This window comes from Erinaceus europaeus, chromosome 7, assembly GCF_950295315.1.
Source record: "Erinaceus europaeus chromosome 7, mEriEur2.1, whole genome shotgun sequence".
Taxonomy (NCBI): Eukaryota; Metazoa; Chordata; class Mammalia; order Eulipotyphla; family Erinaceidae; genus Erinaceus; species Erinaceus europaeus.
The window spans coordinates 41,348,321-41,367,187 of NC_080168.1; the positions used below are offsets into that span (position 1 = coordinate 41,348,321).

An 18,867-nucleotide genomic window follows, 5' to 3' on the forward strand; every position below is an offset into this window, starting at 1 on the left:
TGGAATACTAGTACCTAGAGAATAGAAGCCAACTATAGTGTTAAGCATTTTACAATGCACAGGAGAGTTCTCATGTCCCAGCAAAAATGAATGGAAATGTCAACAGCAAGAAAATATGTTTATTGGTCTCACAAAGGAGCTTGAGGACTGGGAAGAGAGAAGAGAGACTGATATGATGGATGGTATCCCCACATCAGGTTAATCCAGAATTCTAATTCTTGCTGCTCCTTTCCCCAGTTGTGTGGCTAACTAGGAGTTGGCTGCATATGGTTTGGCTCAGCACAGACTTTCCTAATCACTTGCCTCTGATGAAAGACCCATTTCATGAGGGTAAATGGCACAGAGGTGGTGCCATCTTCTCACCAACAGCCATAGAACTGATTCTCTGGCTCACACATTTTCAAAATTTAAAGAGAACCCTTTCCAACAGCATTTCTAGAACCTCAGAGATAACATAGAAGAAAGAAGAAAACCCAAAGAAATTCATAGAACATTTGGTTGGAATCTGCAAAAAAAAAAAAAAAAAAAATCAGGTGTAAATTTCTTTTGGCTCAGGGCTCTCAGAGAAATCTCCAGAACAAAAGCTGATCCAACAATTAGTCAGCCTGTTTCAGATTTTCCAAGAGCACAACTTTGCTAAGTCATTCCAAAGAAGTTCTACCCAAGTTGACATTGGAGAGAGGGAGAGTGGCCAGAGTCAGAATAATGTAATATACAATAATGGTCTGAATTATGACCTGACATGGATCTGTAATGCTCAAAACATATGTGGAGATTCCAGGCAGTGTTCTGGAGGTAGGCAGGGAAATGTTTAAGTTTGTGTAAATTTCTGCAGCAAGCAAGCAATTGTGTTAAGTAGGTTTACTGAAACAAGAGTTACTGAGAGCTACCTGCTTTTGGGTGAACTTGGTTCAAAGTCTCTTCTGGCCATTTTAATTTACTCGGTAACTTTTTGTCATACCTGTGACTCATTGCTGCTTAAGCTGAAACACTGCACTGGAATCAGAAAATGGAATCAACAGTATCTCCTATTTCTGCCATTGGTGATCAGTGTGACCTTGGGCATACCACTTCTCTTTGTCAGTTTCATTCTTAGTGTTTGACTGATAATTTTCCCAGGGTTTCCAAACTTGTAGCTTATACTTTACATGCTTTCTTTAGGCAATTAAATAACTTTGAGAAGGAGATATTAGAGAGATGTAGACTTAAAAGTCAGATTCTTAGGTGTCTTCCCAGGGGCTTCTGCATGTCTTTTTGTCTTCTTTTTGAGGAAACTCTTAGCCCTGCTGACCTCCTGAGCTTGTAGTGCAAAAGGTTTCAGTTTAAAAGACTGTATGGCTGCACAATTTCTCTTTGTGTCTGTGCTGCTGATGATCAAATATTGCAAAGCCATTAATTATCTTGGGACAAACACAGAGGGCCACGTGCAAAAGTTTGGACCTATTACATAAAGCAATATACCAGTTGTAAAGTATGGAAAGAGTTTTCCTTGGTATTTAAGGTTCAGTGAAAAAGTCAGAGGGGCAGCTATGCCAAGACTGAAAAGCCACAGCTTGCCAAGTGCTTCTTTAGCCAGTGCAAGACTAAACAATGCATTAAATAGAAATACAACTTATTACAGTTAAAGAATTGCATGTCAAATAACAACTCTTTGCTCCCCCCCCAACACAATTTCATATGTAGGTAAAGACATGGTAAATGATATGTTGTTATCTCCTTAATCTAACAGCTAATAAGGCCTGGGGATCTGGATCTTCAGAGGCAACCAAAGAGCTTGTTGGTATTTTATCAAGAGGTGTAAGATAGAGCTTTGCCAAGGTAACACCTCAGTGAAAAACTATTATTGTGTTTTGCCATTATGGTTGTCAAAGACACCTGAATATGTAAAAGAGCACAAACTTTGTAACCCAATATTGAGAACAATGAACATCTCCTTAGCAAGTCCCTATCCCTGGTTTCAATGCCTGAGTCTTTCAGGTGAGTAGTGGAATAAGAAAGGAGACTGCTAGAGGGGTGGAGTCTGCTCTTCACAGAACATGGCCCTGAGGAATGCTAACATGGCATGACATGTCTGCACAAGGCATGTGCCAAATTTCAGAGAATTTGAAGACTACTGACACTTGCTTCTGGATACAAAATATCTAGCCTTCTAGTCATTGAAGATATGAGGCATTCTAAAATAACAACCATCTTCAAATAATTATCTGACTTGCAAAGGTGGAAGCCTTGCGTCCAAAGGCCTGGTTGCTTCCACTGCTCCACTTGGGATGATGATGGGGTGATCTCTTCCTACCTTGTTCTCTATCTGGTTTATAGTGCTATTGACTACCTCTCCTTTACCACCACTCTCATAACACAAAGAGAAAAGAGTCTTGATCCTAGATAGTAGGCATACTTGAGTAGGTCTTTGAGGAAAAAAACCAGAAGAACTGGAGAGACCAAAGCACTTGTGGTTTGCTGGTAAAGGAAGAAGAAAAAAGTTCATCAGGGAAGATGTGTCCCCAGGTTATACTACAAATCATGGTGCCTACAATTGAGCACCTTCCAAATAGGGCTCAAGAATCATGTTTATGAAGGCAGCAGCCACTTCTAATTCTAACTAAAAAGTTTCTTTGGTGCATCTACAGAAATTCTGTGAATACTTTCTGAAATTGTGCCCCCAAATGGTGTGAATAGTTGAAGGATCACACGATCACACTTCTTGGAGACGAGACCTTACCTTTGATTCTGGATCTATTGAGTGAGGCAAGAGACCCTGACTTTGATTCTGGATCTATTGAGTGAGGCAAGAGACCCTGACTTTGATTCTGGATCTATTGAGTGAGGCAAGAGACCTTGACTTTGATTCTGATCTACTGCGTGAGGCAAGTCACACAATATATGTGTCTCACACAATTTCATTTGTCTAATGAAACAATAATTCTTGCTCTGTAGGAGTAGGGTAAAAAAACCCAGTGAGAGAGATGATGCCACTGGATTTTGAAAAAGTAAAAATACTAATCTAGCCTATGACACAGTTATTACTGATACAATTACATATCTGGTACTAATACATGTCTATAGATGTGTATAGATACACAAAACTTTACTCTTTTTTAAATCATTATTTTTTTATTGGGTAGAGTGCCTCTCTAGCAATTGATATGGGTAGGGGAGAGAAAGAGGGAAAGATACAGAGAGACACCTGCAGCTCTGATTCACTACTCATGAAGCTTTCCTCCTGCATATGGGGACCAGAGGCTTGAACCTTGGCCCTTGCTTGCTATAATGTGAGCACTTAACCAGGTGAACCACCACCTGTCCCTGATATCTAAAACTTAACAGTAGGATTTTTAACTAGTGCCAGAAGAAAATTAATAGTGTAATACCTATAATGGAAATTTAGAAAATAGGATAGCATAATGATTAATACATATATGGAACTATGTGCCAGATAGTATTTCAAATCATTATGTTCTAACATATTAACTACTTTTAATTCTAACAACAAATTTTATATTGCAGTCCTATTTTACATGAGGAAATTGAGGAAAAATGAGGTTGAGCTCAAGACCACCCATCAAGAGAACTAAAGGACTGGGATTTAATTCCTGTACTCTTGACATAGACACCATGGTTTGTTATTGAACCATTTACTCAGTTTCTTAATATTCCCCATCATAGAGGAGGTCATTTTGAAGAACATTCAAACATTCAGAAATGCAATTTATTTTCTAATTTTGTACATAAGTCAGCACTTTCTTAGCAGTCTTTTGCTTTCACAGACTGGTCCTTTTGGGTATATTTAAAAGGCAGTAGCAAGAATTCAGGGTCAATATAAAAAGCCTTTGTTTTTCCTTAAGAATATCTGTTACCTATTAGTTTAGTGGTGCTAATGAGGCCAGGGCAACAAGGTCAAACCACACATGTGTCAATTAGTTTCAAAGAGAAAAGCTTTTCCACAGCCAATGATTGCATCTCAAATTTTGACCAGCTGTCATAAAAGGGCATGGTTGGTGGTACAGGGGGTACCAAGCCAAGGAATGCAAACAGTACAACTCAAATCCAGTGCCACTCAAAACAATACTAATAGTGAGCAACTGCAACTTTAAAGGACTCAAACTGTATACTTGCTTATGAAAATGAAAAGGCAATATCAGTAGTTTGGGAAAAGCCTTTGGACAAGATTTAGAAATTTGTAGATTCTAATTTGTCTCCTGTAATTTAATGAAGGGCAGCTAAAACTTGACCTCCTCACTTGTCCATATATTTAAGAGAATGAGCAAATATAAAGATAAGATCATTCATGAAATATTCTCAGCAAAGAATAATGGCAATGTATTTGCAGGGGGCATGTGTGCCTTTAACTAGATGTCCTGCATGCACTTGGTAATGTCTAAGTTTCCATCTATCCCTGAGAGGTGGGGATCCAGGTTAAAGCAAAACAAAGAAAGTGCCTCCCCTTTCTTTAAGTAGGGAATCTCCTATCTTTGGGGATTAACAAAAACTATGTAAAAAAAAAAGACAAAGAGAACAAAATGTTCTTTGGTCACTACTTAATTCCAAGGTTCTCTTTTCTTGAATACTACCAAATCCCTGTTAATTACAACCCAGACTGTGAGTCTGTTAATGTTAGAAGAGGTCATTTACTTTAACAAAATCCCCTTGTTTTATAGACAAGGACATTTCTGCTCAGGAAGTTTAAATGCCTGCCAAAGTCATACAACTAATGAATGACAGGTCCAAGAGAAGGTCTCTCCCCGCTCCCTCTCCCCCTTCTTAGAGCTGTATTTCAAATGAAAGAAGCTTGAGTTAACACTAATAACCTATACCTGCAAACACTATTGCAACAAATAGCAATAAGTCTCATTGTAAATTTTCACTTAAGAGTTCTTTACAAAACAGTACGTTTTAACACATGATGAATGCCATTCATTTAACCAAACCTGTTCTTAATAACTATGCATTGGAACAATGTTTTACAAAAGCTATAAATCTGGAATAGCCAAAAGGGTATCCAACTTTCTTTTCTAATTGATTTACTTCCCCTTTCTCCCAGACCGCCAAGGTAAAACATATACAGTTTATTTAAGGGACTGTTTATAGGCTCTTAAAACAAAACAAAACAAAAAAAAGGCCCCAGAAAATCACTTTCTTTTGGTTGCTCTTAATTGAAACCATCCAAGATGGTTGGTTGTCCATCAGTTTTTAAAGTATCTCCAAGGAGAGAAATTCCACAAGCCCCCATAAAGCCCATGTTAAAATGGTTAATCACTGTAGCTGTCAAAAATTATATCCAAGGCAAGTTGAACATATCCTATTTCACTTGAAATTCTTTTCCCTTTGCTATGTTTCATGCAAAGTGACATTATTTCAAACCTTTCTCTGAGGGCTCCATTAGTCCATAATAGCTAGCCAGCATTTTCCTGATGTGCTACCTCCATTGTGCCACTATTGCCCTCACAGGGTTAGGAGAGCACTAGACTAGCTGATGGATTCTGTTACTATGTTGTATGGGGAAGAATCAGTAATTAGTTTCTCACTGGAACTTTTATTTCATAAAGTGTCTGAGGAAGCTGCATTAATTATAGAGGAAATGTTCCATTTTTGTTGGGAAGATGCTCACAAAATAGACTAGGCGTCTGCTCTCGCAGTGCTCTTGTGGAACTTGTAGAGAAATATGCAATGAAATAAGCATCCCAAACCAATTTTATTCTGAAAAGTTCTGTCTTGAATAAGATTTTCCTTCCTTTTCTTTCTATCTTCAATCTCTGTTAAACATTTTAATCTGGTCAACAAAATGCTAGATATTGAGACAATTTTCTTTTATATGTTTGAATTCCAAACTTAGATCAGAAACTGTTTTTCATTATTAAAAAAAAAATCCATACTTTAAAAACAGCTTAAAACAAATTTACATATAGTCACAAAAATGTTTTGAAAATAAGAGTAGTCTACGGCCATACCACCCTGAACACGCCCGATCTTGTCTGATCTCGGAAAATAAGAGTAAAAACTATTAAAAGAGTCAAATGATGGGGGATGGATGTGAGGAAGACTATTTTCCTCTAATAAGTGTTTTAAAGGTATGTAAATGCTTAGAGCTGACATCTCCACACATAGTAAATCTCAGGGGACAAAGGGGAAACTCAATAAAATTTGTTGACAACATTTAATGCCTGTAAGAATAATTGGGTTTGACACAAAACAGACCATTGATGTAGCTTGGGGAAGATGAAAATGCAGTCTCTTAAGTCATTCATTGTTCATATACATATTGTCATTTGAGAAAAAAAGGAAAACAGTTTTTAACAACTAGCTGAGTAAATATTAGGAAAATTGTCCAAAAGGACTTTACTAATCTAATTGATGACTTTAAGGAGTAAAAGTTCAAACAAATAATCCCATCCCATTCAATTGGACTCAATTCAATTTAATCCTGTCAGACCAATAATCATATATGAGCTATTATACTGGCCAGGCATGGGACTAAATAGTGAGATTTAAAATAAATAGATATGGTCTTTGGCATCAAGGAGTTTAGCAAGAGGATAGATGCTGGTTAGATGATTTCAAGAATAGGACAAACTAGGAGGAACATAAAGAACTTACAATTCTTTTTTCTTACGATACATGGCAACACTATGTGTATTTTCTTTTGCCTCCCACTTAGATTGTGAGTTCTTTGAAGGCAAGTCTATCATACATTTCTAGGCATCTTACTCATATCCATTACAGCATCTTACTCACAGCAGATGTTCCATTATTGTTTTGAATTAAATAATTTCGATGCTTTAACGCCCATTGTCTAGCTGACTAGAAATTTAACAAGAAAATACTTTTGTGAATGAGGACTTAAGTAGGACAAGAAGTCACATAAGTCATAGGATTCTATAGAGCAGCAATTAGGAAACACTGACTCTCACTGATTAGTCCATAATTTTTCATATGGTTTATATCCAATGTCATGAGATAAGAGCCAAGAATCGCTATGTATAGGCTTCGCTTTTAAGGATATTAATATAGAATAAAATATTGCTACTTAGTTTACAACTGAAATTGGTTTCCATCATAATTGTCCAATATTCTTAAATATATATATATATATGTATATATATATATGACCACTCAGGACCACATTATTCCTTCCATTCTCATTTTTATCACGTAATGCAAATGTCAGAGGCACAGAAGGATTCAGTTTCCTTGGAGCTGTGCATGTATGTGGCATGCCATGCTACATGCCATGTCATATGAACAAAACAGTTCAGCTGGGTGCATAACAGAAGACACCATAAACTTGACAATCCCCTGATGAACTGGATCAATGGAAATTAAACAAATAAATTATTAAAGCAAAAATGTTCTCCTGGGCCTATGAAATGAGAACTACTATTTCAGTTTTAAAAAACCAGTGTCAGCAAAGTAAAAAAGAATGACAACTCATTCTTGTGTGATGTTGAGGATACACATTTGCCTTGTGAAGGGTACTAAAATAAATAAAACGTTCCTGTCTTTGGAAAACACCCACCTAATATACTAGATCATTCGCACTGCAACAGAGAACTGGGTAGAATTGCCTTATTGCTGGAATAATAAAAGAACTCACTGAATTAAAACATTGACTGGAAACAGACAGCCCATTCAAATAGTATAAAGTACTTCTCAGAGGCCAGGTGGTGGTGCATCCAGTTAAGTGCACATAGCAAGGACCCAAGTTCGAGCCCTTGATCCCCACCTGCCGTGGGGACACTTTACAAGAGGTGAAACAGGTCTGAAGATGTATATTTTTCTCTCTCCCTCTCTGTCTCCTCCTCCTTTCTCAATTTCTTTCTGTCTTATGGAGTGAAAAAGAAAAGGAAAACATCAAAAGTACTTCTCCTTCCCTGTCTCTACTTTTCTAGAGCTATTTGCTGTCAAACCACTAGTCCTTCCCATGTCTTCTGCCCATCCAGACAGCTTACATGTAGATCCCATCCCCCAGCTATATACCCACATCACACCACCTATCACAACACACATCACTCACCACACACACACACACACACACACACACACACACACACACACACACACACACACACACCACGTACCACAGAGACGCATACACACCCACTTATGCACACCACCTTCTCTGGGAAGAAGATGAGAGACTTGAAAGGCATGAGTCATCACAGGAGCTATTTAAAGCTCAGTGGGTACTTGAGGTACACTGTCTACATTGGCGTGATTTGAACCTCTAAGAATGATTCATGCTCATTGAGGAGCTGAGCATCAGGTTCCTGGAGCTCTTTAAAGTTCCAAGGAATTCTGCAGGAGGAGCATCTGGCTTTTAAGTCTTTCTTAGTCCTTGAGTAAACAATGAGCTGGTTTCCTCTCAGGTCCATTCTTTAGTGATCCATTCTCTTATGCAACCTTGAATTTACTTTATGCTTACTGTTTGTAAACTCTGATATAGCTGTCTTACTTTTTTTATTGACTGTCAGTTTTTTTGATCACTTGAGACCCCCTTATGGGAAAGAGGCACTGTGTTTTTGTCAGGAACCTTTTTTTTTTTCCAGATGGAGATTATCACTGGAGTGCCTCAGAGTAGGAATAGCAAATGACACAAAATCAAGGCATAGAGGGCAAATTAGTATGGTTTCCTTGGTTTGCACTCAGAGAAAGCTCAAGGGTGTGTGAACATACTTTTGAACAGAAGTTCACCTCCCTTTGTCTGTGGTGTTTTCATATGGAAAGGAGACATCTGGGATGTGTCCCTTCCATTCTTCCAAATCCACAAGAATGGAGACACCTGACTTTCTTACTCCCAGTTGCCTAGCCCTTCAGAGAGACCTACAAGTTTCCAAATGTTTGGATGTGCCCATTCAGCCCAAGTCTTGCAAACAAATCCTCCAAGTCACCAGGGTCATTTCACAGAAAGGAGTGGAATGATGAGGGTACAGCTGGCTGGTTGTGGGAAAGCTCCACAGGAAGTAGTTGCCAGACACACTGCTTAAGGAGGAAAATTCCACCCTCTAGTCTGCAAATGCTGCTGCCAGGGCCTAACTGCAACACTCCCCCTTACTTTAAGGTGGGGAATCTCAGAGGCTGGGGATAGCTGCCAGCTATGGGCAGCCACTCAGTTATTTACACACTCTCAATGGCTGTAAATCCAACAGAGCAGTGAGAGGGGATGGCTACTTACTGAAATAAAAACCCCTGTCTCCACACACGAACTGAAGAGCGTCCACCAGCTCAGCTCCACAGAGTGTCTCTGGTCCAGCTGTGGCAGAACTGGTGAAGGTCAGCAAGCACAGGACCAGGTAGAATAGATGTGAGGAGGACATAGTGTGCACCCTCACCTGCCGGCAAACAGAAGGAAAGAGTCAGGCTTCATCTCCTGGTATTTATAAGGTATATGGATGGTAGGGCTAGGATACCACCCTACCTCCCAACCCCCGCATTGCATTCTACTCCTGTCATTACTTAGCCAACCCCATGCAGAAATACAATGCAATGGACTGAGAACCTCTTGACATTGGTTGACCTGCAATTAATCCCCTTGCTACTGTGGAACCTTGGAGAAATCCTCCCTGAACTCCTCCTTGAGGAGGTTCTTCCTACAAGTCAGTGAGACAGAGTACCTAGAAACATTTACCATGGAAATGAAAAATGAAGTTATTGCACTGGGATCCCACACTCCTCTGAGAACCTGAGAAACCTTTCGAATTATCAAAGGTTAAATTGTGCTCAGTCCAGATTTAGGGGGGAGCAGGTATGTGATATTAATTTCAATTCTCTAAAGACTGGCCATCCACAGATGACATATGCATTCATTATTGACAAGAATATTCAATGAACCAGAACATGATTCCCCAACTACTGATTAAAGAGAAATTGCAGTGACTGAAAAAAAAGAACGTAAAAAATAATATACATTATTACAAGACTTTTTTTTTCTCTATGTAGTGAAAGGGAGACACAAAGAGAGTGATAAAAAGAGCACCACAGACACACACACACACACACACACACACACACACACACATGCACACACACACACACACACAGAGGGAGAGGGAGAGGGAGAGGGAGAGGGAGAGGGAGAGGGAGAGGGAGAGGGAGAGGGAGAGGGAGAGGGAGAGAGAGAGAGAGAGAGAGAGAGAGATTTTGTTATCTGGGGAATAACAGCAGTTTCCACAACCACAAGTGAAAGTGGAAAAATAGAAGCAGAAAAGATGTGAATATTTAGAAATGTAATTGGAGAGGATGGGGGCTAGATAGACCTTTACTCTTTCAGCATTCTAAAGCCTCTGTCACTCACACTCAGTATCAAAAGTCTTCCACAAACAGGGAATTGGGCTTATAACCTGCCAAAGACCTTATTATTAATATTATTGATGAGAATTCTGACTTCATCTCTCGGAGCTGAAACGTTTCTCAATTTTTTTGGTGTGAGGGGTTCAAAATATATACAGAGGTCCTGGGTTGGCTTAATTTTTGGCAATAAGAAACAGTCCCATGCTGCCCTGCTAAAAGGGGGTCCCTATAGCTTCAGCCTTTATCCTGACTTAATAAGGAGCAGTGGTACTGCTAAGATGATCATTCTGATTTTCTCTGTTGCTACTTGTGACACAGAACTGTGGTCACTTCCTTCTGAGATGCTTTTATTTTCAATAGCATTGGAAAAGTCCACCCACAAGACGTCTAACAAAGAAGCTTAATAAAAAGGCCATGGAGTCATGCTGGAAAGCTATTGTTCTTAAAAGAGACTCTGGGAAACCTCACAGCAGTAGCCAGTGAGTCCAACTCCATTGCTTTTGTAGAAACAGACTTAATCATTTAATGCCTGTCCTCCACCACTTCCCTCACATCCCTCCTCCTTCTCCTCCCTGAATTGCCACTCTTAACAGTTCTCCATCAGTGGCAAAGTTTGCTCCACCGTCCTCATGAAGATTTCCATTCCTGGGACTAGAGCTTCCATGAAGCTATTGGGGTTTGGGGGACCCTGAACCTCTGACTCTTGTTAACACAATGTAAATATTTAACTAATGCTTGTAAAACAAGATGAAAAGTGCCTTCCGTGTGCAAATCATCATATAATAATAGACAAGAAACAGAAGAGCAGGTGAAAACCCTACTAGGTGTTTCTTCCATCTTCTCAGTGGCCCTTCTACATGGAAGCCCCCACCTTTTCAAGGCCAGTGTCAATAGGAATGCTGAAAACAAGTTGTCATCCAATGTTCACTTTTCTTAGCTATAAAGCAAGTGGTACAGTTTCCAGTGGAGACCTCACCAGATCCCACTAAAACGGATTTCATTGCTGTTTGCAAAAGAGCAAGTTCATCATAGATCTTATAGCATAGGCTCCCCTAGACCCTGGCAATGGGCCAGTTTTAAGTCTGTTTGTTATGTTAGCAGCCCCATTTCTCTTGCCCTCTTTTCTCTGTGGAGTTTATAGGAATGTTGGGGGCCAAGCACCTGCAACCACAGAAGGTCTGCAAGTCCTTCAGTTCTGGTGAAATCCAGGGGAAAGTTACTCAATGCCAAGCTTTAGTGAACTGAGAACTTCATTAGCTGGCCAAACTCTAGCTTTAACAGTTGTTTTCTGGGATGGCAGATAGAAATCCAACAATATCCAGCTCTGGCATTTAAGAATTTAATATAAAAAAAACCAGAATTTTTTTCTTTTTTCTTTCTTCTGTTCCCTGGCCCCTGCAGAGTTAGGTTATCAGATAAATATCAGCACTTAAATTCTAGGACAAATGGAACCTCCCAAATTGTACAATTTCTTTTATCTCATGGAACAATCCAGTGCACCCACAGAAAACCAGAACATTTGCCACACTATGTCCCACCCCCCCAAGGAAAGCAATAATGGACTTGTTTAGGGGATAAAAGTTTCAAGCAAGTGGCCCCATATGCCCAGCATCCCATGTTTATTCTGCTTAGGACAAAACAAATAAAGAGAGAGAAAGACCAGAAATATAATGAGAGGAAGAAAGAATGGGGGAGGTAAGAAAGAAAGAAAAAGAAGGAGAGAAAGAAAGAAATCAGACTCCTCTTCAAAAAAAATCATTTACAAATTCAAAATTGAAAAGACCTTTCTTATTCTCTGAAGTAGATGAAAAGCCATTGAAGCCAGATGCTTGGACTACAAAGAAAATGCCCAGCAGAGACTGAGGGCAGTAGACAGAAGAAAAATACTCACTGTAGGTGTGTAACCCTGTTTTTGATTGTTCCAGATCTTTTACAGCAGGTCAGGGTGGGAATTATGAGGCTGATGTGAATAGAAAACTGAGGACTTAAAAACATGTGCTGCTTTGTGGGTGGGGTTTATGAAAGCATCTAGTTACATTTGGACACCCAGGTAGGTATGCTATGATCCTGGGTAAAACTGCCTTTTGTCCATTCAAACAATGAATCAATTGCACAGCTGGGATTTGAGTCACTCTTCCCACTCCCCCCCCCCCCCACACACACACAACCCCTGCCATCTAGCCACGGATTTCATTGTGTGTTCCCAGTGGCTATTCCAAACAGTGATCCAAGCCCCAGTCCTCACCTTTACCTGCTTCCCTCTGACTCAGGCTCTTGAAAATACCTTGAGACTCAAGAGCACAATCAGCTTGAGAGCTCTGTCTCTTGGAAAAAGCACCTTTTAGCCATAGCCTTCATTGTCTTGCATTGCATCACTTTACATTTCAAAGATCAGTGCAGCTCCCTCAAACCACTTCCTGCTCCAAGAACACAAGATAAAACAACTACTTCTTGCTAACTCTCCTAAAATCTTCAGCAGACACAGCTCAACAAAGTTCATTTGGAGACAGTTTGCCAAACTTGTCATGAAAGCACAGATAACCTTCTGCAGCACCCCCCACCCTTTATTATCCTCTGAGCAGGAAGGCAACAACCCTAGCTGCCAGACCACAATGCAGAGATATATAAGGATGGTGACTTCATTTCTTTTAAACACAAGGTAGCCAGTACTCTGCTCTGGGGCAGTGTCTCAAAGGCAGCAGAATCAGGTGCCTGAAGAAGATGTCTCACTAACTCCCAAGCTACTTACTTGCCTGGGAAAAGTCCTAGTGGTGGAGTATTTGAAAAAGCAGCGAATGAAAGCAGTACCAAGTGGCAAGACTTTTTATTTATTTATTTATTTTTATTTATGAATTGAGCCTTCAGGCAACTGCACAGGGGAGCCAGTGACAGCAGCTTAAAAGTGCTTGCAAATTGGAAAAACACAAGTTTGGAAGGATATATTTTTTTGCTGAGAATGGAAACTTGAACCAGGGCCAGCTATTAGGACTGAGAGTCAGTCCTTTGACACAGTAGCAGTCACATTTACCTAAAGAGACTTCACAGTGCTGAGTATAACATCACAGAGTTTGACAATGAGAAGAGGAAAAAGAAAGAAAGAAAGAAAGAGAGGAAGAGAGAGAGAGAAAGAAAGAAAGAAAGAAAGAAAGAAAGAAAGAAAGAAAGAAAGAAAACCCAAGCCTTAACACTGCTGGTGAAAGCTGCCTTCGGTGGGGGGGGGGGGGGAAGGTTTGGGACAAGTAGTTGTTAAAAAGTTTCCACTTTCCATATACAGTCCACATTTTGTTTAAGTGATCTGAGTATGCAAGGGCAGCAAAAGAGCAAATCAAACTTCACTCTAACTTTGACTCTCTGGGCAAAATCGCAACGAGTTCCCAGACAGACTGGAGCTCTAAAGATCATCTTTAAATATTTCCCTCTAATCTCAAATGTAACTCTTTGTATGTGCTATGCTTTATAAGAACGTCCTGACAAGTTAAACACAGAGACTCCACCACACAGAGACAAGCAGAGACACCAATATGATCTTAAAAATCAAACATCTGCACCTGCATACATACACACACACACACACACACACACACACACACACACACACACACACACACACACACATACACCAAAGTTCCAATCTACCATCTAAAATCCTTAAACAGAAGTGACATTTAAAGGACATTTCTATAGTGACACCAGTGACACTGTGCACAAGTGAAAGGTTTAACAGAAGTAGCTTGCTATAGTTTCTACTCATCCAGATATCTATGCAAAGGCATTTTTCTCCTGAAGCTATTTCTTTAGATCCCACAGAGTTGCATATTCAGCAATTTATAAATAACCCCCAGTTCCAAAACAATAAAAAATAAGTGCACAACAGTTCCAGGCAGATGCATTATGGCACACAAATCCAATAAAATCCCCCCCTCCAACAATGAATTGAAAGAGTAAGAAATATTTACCTTCAAGAAATCACAAAAGCAGCACTTAAATAATTGGGTTGGAAGACTGCTGATTTTCCCCATTGCTTCTGAAGTGCAAAGTCTGGAAATGAATTGGTTAGCAGGAATAAGGAGGCAAAAAAGAAATCCAGAGAGATGGGAGATGTTGAGAGCAATGTCACATTTCAATTTTGAGGACTTTATTCCATTGCGCAGGCTCTATCTGCTCTGAATTTAGCAGTGACAGTGAGATTTAGCAAACAGAAGAGGGATTTAGAGAAAATCCTCACATTTATCTACAAAACACAGACACTGTAGACAGGAAACAGCTGGGGGAACATTTGCCTTCTCTCTCTCTCCCTCTTCTGGCAAAGTTATCGAGTAAGGACTTTTTTGGGCATGGTGACAAATAACATCATACCTTTGCATTTTAAAACTGGAGCACAGAAGCATTTTTTCCCCTTAAAAAGAATGTGTGTTAGTGACAGGGTTAGTAGACACTGAACACTGATGCTGCCACAGAATGTAAAGATCTGCTTTCTGATTAACTTTTTCCTGTCCATGAAAACAAACACACATACACACACACACACACACACACACACACACACACACACGCACGCACTACCACAGCTGTCCAGACACCTTACTTACCGGCATGAAGGAAGTGAGCACGGGGGAGAGGTGGGCAGTTTTACCGTGCAGGGCAAAGGCAGAACTTAAAAAAAAAAATTAAAAAATCACAAGACATGCAGAAAAGACCATCTCTTGCAAGCGCTATGATTTTTTTTTAACCCCGAAGTGCCGGGGAGACTCGATTGGAAGATAGGTCTGGTGTGACCCCTGGTCCTAGTTGCCAAGGGAGGGGAATGATCTCATTTCCTAGAACCCAGAAAAAGGGACAGGCATATGCACTGGGCTCCCTGGGGGATGCTGTCTCCTGCTTTTTTTTCTTTCTTTCTTTCTTTTCTTTTCTTTTTTTCTTTGCCCATGACAAAGTAAAAGACTTTGCTGAGCGTAAAGCCAACTGAAAAAAATAATCAAATTGAATGTTTTTTCTTCCTTCCTCTACTAGGACTGCCTTTCACCAACCCCCTCACCTCCATCCGCACCCCCAGGGGAAGGGCATCTGAGGGACAAACTATTTTCCTATTGTTTATATATATTTTTTTCTGCAGAAGTTGACCGTGTGTGTGTGTGTGTGTGTGTGTGTGTGTGTGTGTGTGTGTGATTGCGCATGCATGTGCATTTTTCTCCCTCCAGTTTTTGTATATTCTAAATAACACCAGCTGGCTAGCAATACCCTCTCGAGGGTTATGATGTCATTTCAATCTCTCCACTGGATGAGTGGCCACAGCGTGGTCCAAGCCAGCTGTTTTGCTATTTATAATGTATACCCGCCTGGGCCACTGAAGATTAGGTTTTGATATATATATGTCTATCGAATTCACACTGGTTTCTCTGTGGCTTTGCGAGGCAGTAAATAGGAAAGTGGATTAAGAAGTCAGGTTGCAGAAGACATTCTACTTTCCCTTGATGTCTACACAGGCCTGGTTTTCTCAGATTCTTGATGTCATACTATGGCCACTATGGCCAGAAAGTTGTTTGCAGAAATGATGGTCTGAAGGAGAAATCTGACTCAGTTTGAAAACTGGTTGGGGCTTAGTCAAGACTTCTGTATGGTTAGTGTTTGCCTTCTAGTAAGTAATCACAGCCAGAAACCTAGGGTGATGCTGTTTTCAAGGTACACTATATTTCAGGATGATTTAATGAGCATTTACTGTATCTGTGCCCAGGCAGGAATCTCATAGCAGAGACAGAAGAATGTTCCTATAATAGATGGGTATGTGCGCCTTTAAAAAAACGTCACCACTGCACACTTGAGGGCCGGAGGAGGACAAATTATTTGGAAAGACAAGGAAATGAAACTCTTCTGAAGTTCCAGAATTGTGGGGGGAGGAGGTATGTGTCATGAAAGGCTTTGGGATACAATATGAGGGAGTTTCAGTGGCGATGATGTGACTCCTGAAGCCTGCAAATATGCACCCCTCAGAGTTGGCCAGGTAGATGTCCACAGGTGTGGGGGCACCCCTAGATTTTAGGAGTATCCAAGGCTGCCTTTAATGAACCCTCCTTTACAACAGGTCTGATTCCTCAAGACCACCCTCCTGCAGTTTTATATGAAAAACAGAGTCCACCCTCTTCCCCTTCTGGATGTATTGAGTCAAAGGGGTACACATCTCCCTCAGCCCTCATCCCCCTCCCCAGAAGGAGAGAACTATTATTTCTAAGCATACAGTCAAGTTCTGGCCAGAGGTTTGGTGACAAATGACTTGCCCTAACATAACCTTTACAAAGTTCAGACCTTTCCCATTGTACTTAAAGCACCTATGTCTATATCTATGATTTATAAATTTCTAGGAGAGAAAGAGAGAGAAACAGGCCAGAGACCCACTCAGCTCTGCCATATGCTGGTGTTAGGGATTGAACCTGGGGTCTGCAGGTGTACATACCCGGTGCTCTACTGCTGTATTATCTATCATCCTAGCCCTTGTGACATATTGTAGCTGTTCTGAGTGGTCACGACATTTCTCCCAGGCTGTCACCCAGATCCCTCCATGCAGAGCTCAGGGGTCAATCTCATCCCAGCCATTTGGTGTGAGAGAGGCTGCGCTGGGAGACAGAGAACTTGCTGTGCCATCACACACCGCTGCAGCAGTAGCCACACATAAGCTCACAGGCTCTTGGTTTTATAACCCCAATTACCCTTAAAGGATAATTGGGTTTTAATTTATGTCCCAGTTTTTATGTTGCAGTCAAAGACAACTGATATTTCAGCGAGTCATAATTATCATCAGCTGTGCTGTGGCAACATTCTGATGTGAGTTCTCAGTTTCCAATGGGGAAGGCAATTGCCTGAAGTGGTGATTGTTCAGTCTTGATGAGGAGAATGGCCTGGGTGGCTGGGTAAGGGGAGCCATCAGTGGAGCAGTGCCAGAGGTGGTGGTAGGGGGCGGGGGGGGGGGGCATAAAACATGCCACAGGATGTCCAAATAGGTTCAACTAAGCTGCATCAGCTTGGGACGAAAAGAAACGAGTACACCTATTGCTAGTGACATCTGGGTGGTAGTACACAAGTCCCCAGGCCACCATGGGAGGGAAATAGCAGCATTCTAAAACTGTGGACTGATTATGTAGTCTCCTGCCTAGAACAGCCTGACAGATATAAGAATTATGTGCCACCAAAATAGCTAGCTGCCAGAATGTGCTCATCTTGAGAACATCCATTCTTAGAAACTCAGAGATTAATGGTTACACCTATGGCATATGCAATGATGGCAGAACATAAATACCCCCCCCCCCAATCTTCCTCTTGAGCAGAGGATTTGCATAACACTGCCACCTCAGACACCTTTCTTTCAAAGAGCAAAAAGCCATAAGTTGTTCACCTCCTTCAAGAGCAGGTTGATGGGGACACACAGAAGGAGTGGGCAAGGACCAGTCCCCACCCTTTCTGCTCAGCCTGTCCCCTACTCTAGTGGCAGAGTAGTACCTGCAGTAGAACCTACTTACAGTTCGCTCAATCACGTCAATTAATGTTGTTCTTGATTCCCGAGAAGAGCACAGAATGAAATATCGGGAGGTAAGGAGACTTTGGAACCAAATAAAAGGTGAGTTCAAGGGCCTGGGGGCAGCCCACGTGGCAAAGAACTTGGGGGAAAATATCAGAAGTGTCCCTGGGATCCTGACTTAGGAGAAGACTGTCTGGGTGTGAAGTCTCCTATATTTGATATCCAGATCTTGTCCAATTAGAACATCATACTCAGAGGAAAAGGCCAGCCTTCATAAATAGAAAATGCAGCTGGGCAAGGGGACTCGGTTAAATTTTCCACAGATCTGCTTAGAAGGGAATGCTGATATTCCTCAGAAAGATCTCCGTTAGCACAAAGAGGCACCTCTAAATCCTCAGAGAGGCATTTTCCCTACAGCTAGAGAAAACACTAATCGGGAGGAGGCATCGTCTCACGGAAGAAATCTATGCTTTCTTTTCAACATCAAACTTGGATCTTATTTCTTCTAAAATGTCAAAAGGGCAAATGTTGAGCACAGTCAGTAACACAACTGTTGTGGATTGGGAAGCAAAGGAATTCTTCACAAATGGCAGAGGAGGAGTCCCTACAGAAGATGACCCCGGGGATTGAGAAAAACCCAAGAGTTTGGCCACATTTGTCCCCCAGTAAAACAGAAGGTGAGGAAAGGCCAAACTTCCGGGGCAGCGCCCACAAACAAGCTGTTTTTTGGAAGCAAATAAATGTACGCCCTCTAGTGGACATTAGGGAAACTGCCACGATAATCTTAACTGAAGTACAACCTTTGGGAGAGTGGGCTCTTAAGAAAGTTGTGGAGTAAATACATTTTACATGGCCCTTCCTTTTACTCTTAAAAATCCCTCTGCCCCCCCCCCCCCCCGAAAAAATCCTTTTGAAATGAATAAACTAGGTGTCCGTTCATCTTTTTTTTTAGTTTTAAAAATATTTGTTTTGGATATTTACAGAGAGAAATTGAGAGGGAAAGATCAAGAAACGTACGCAAAACTTCCTCCTGCAGGTGGAGGGGCTAGGGGCTTAAGTCTGGGTCCGTGCACATTATA

The 18,867-nt window shown here is 40.9% G+C and overlaps 1 protein-coding gene across 6 annotated transcripts in view; it reads right to left on the reverse strand.

The window, feature by feature from the left end:
- Positions 1 to 17,863, reverse strand: part of IGF1 (insulin like growth factor 1) — a 92,231-nt gene extending 74,368 nt beyond the window's left edge. Inside the window, exons 1-3 of one of the 6 annotated variants that reach the window (XM_016190326.2) lie at positions 14,871 to 15,100; positions 14,238 to 14,319; positions 9,167 to 9,323 (exon numbers count right to left, since the gene is read on the reverse strand). In XM_016190326.2, coding sequence (XP_016045812.1) covers positions 9,167 to 9,323; positions 14,238 to 14,300 — 220 coding nt within the window. In that variant the 5' untranslated portion in view covers positions 14,301 to 14,319; positions 14,871 to 15,100. Of the gene's footprint in view, positions 1 to 9,166; positions 9,324 to 12,172; positions 12,381 to 14,237; positions 14,320 to 14,637; positions 14,803 to 14,870; positions 15,101 to 17,789 lie in introns of those variants that run through there. The other 5 variants (XM_060194286.1, XM_007527924.3, XM_060194289.1 and 2 more) reach the window with 5 other exon arrangements.
- Positions 17,864 to 18,867: the final 1,004 nt, after the last annotated feature.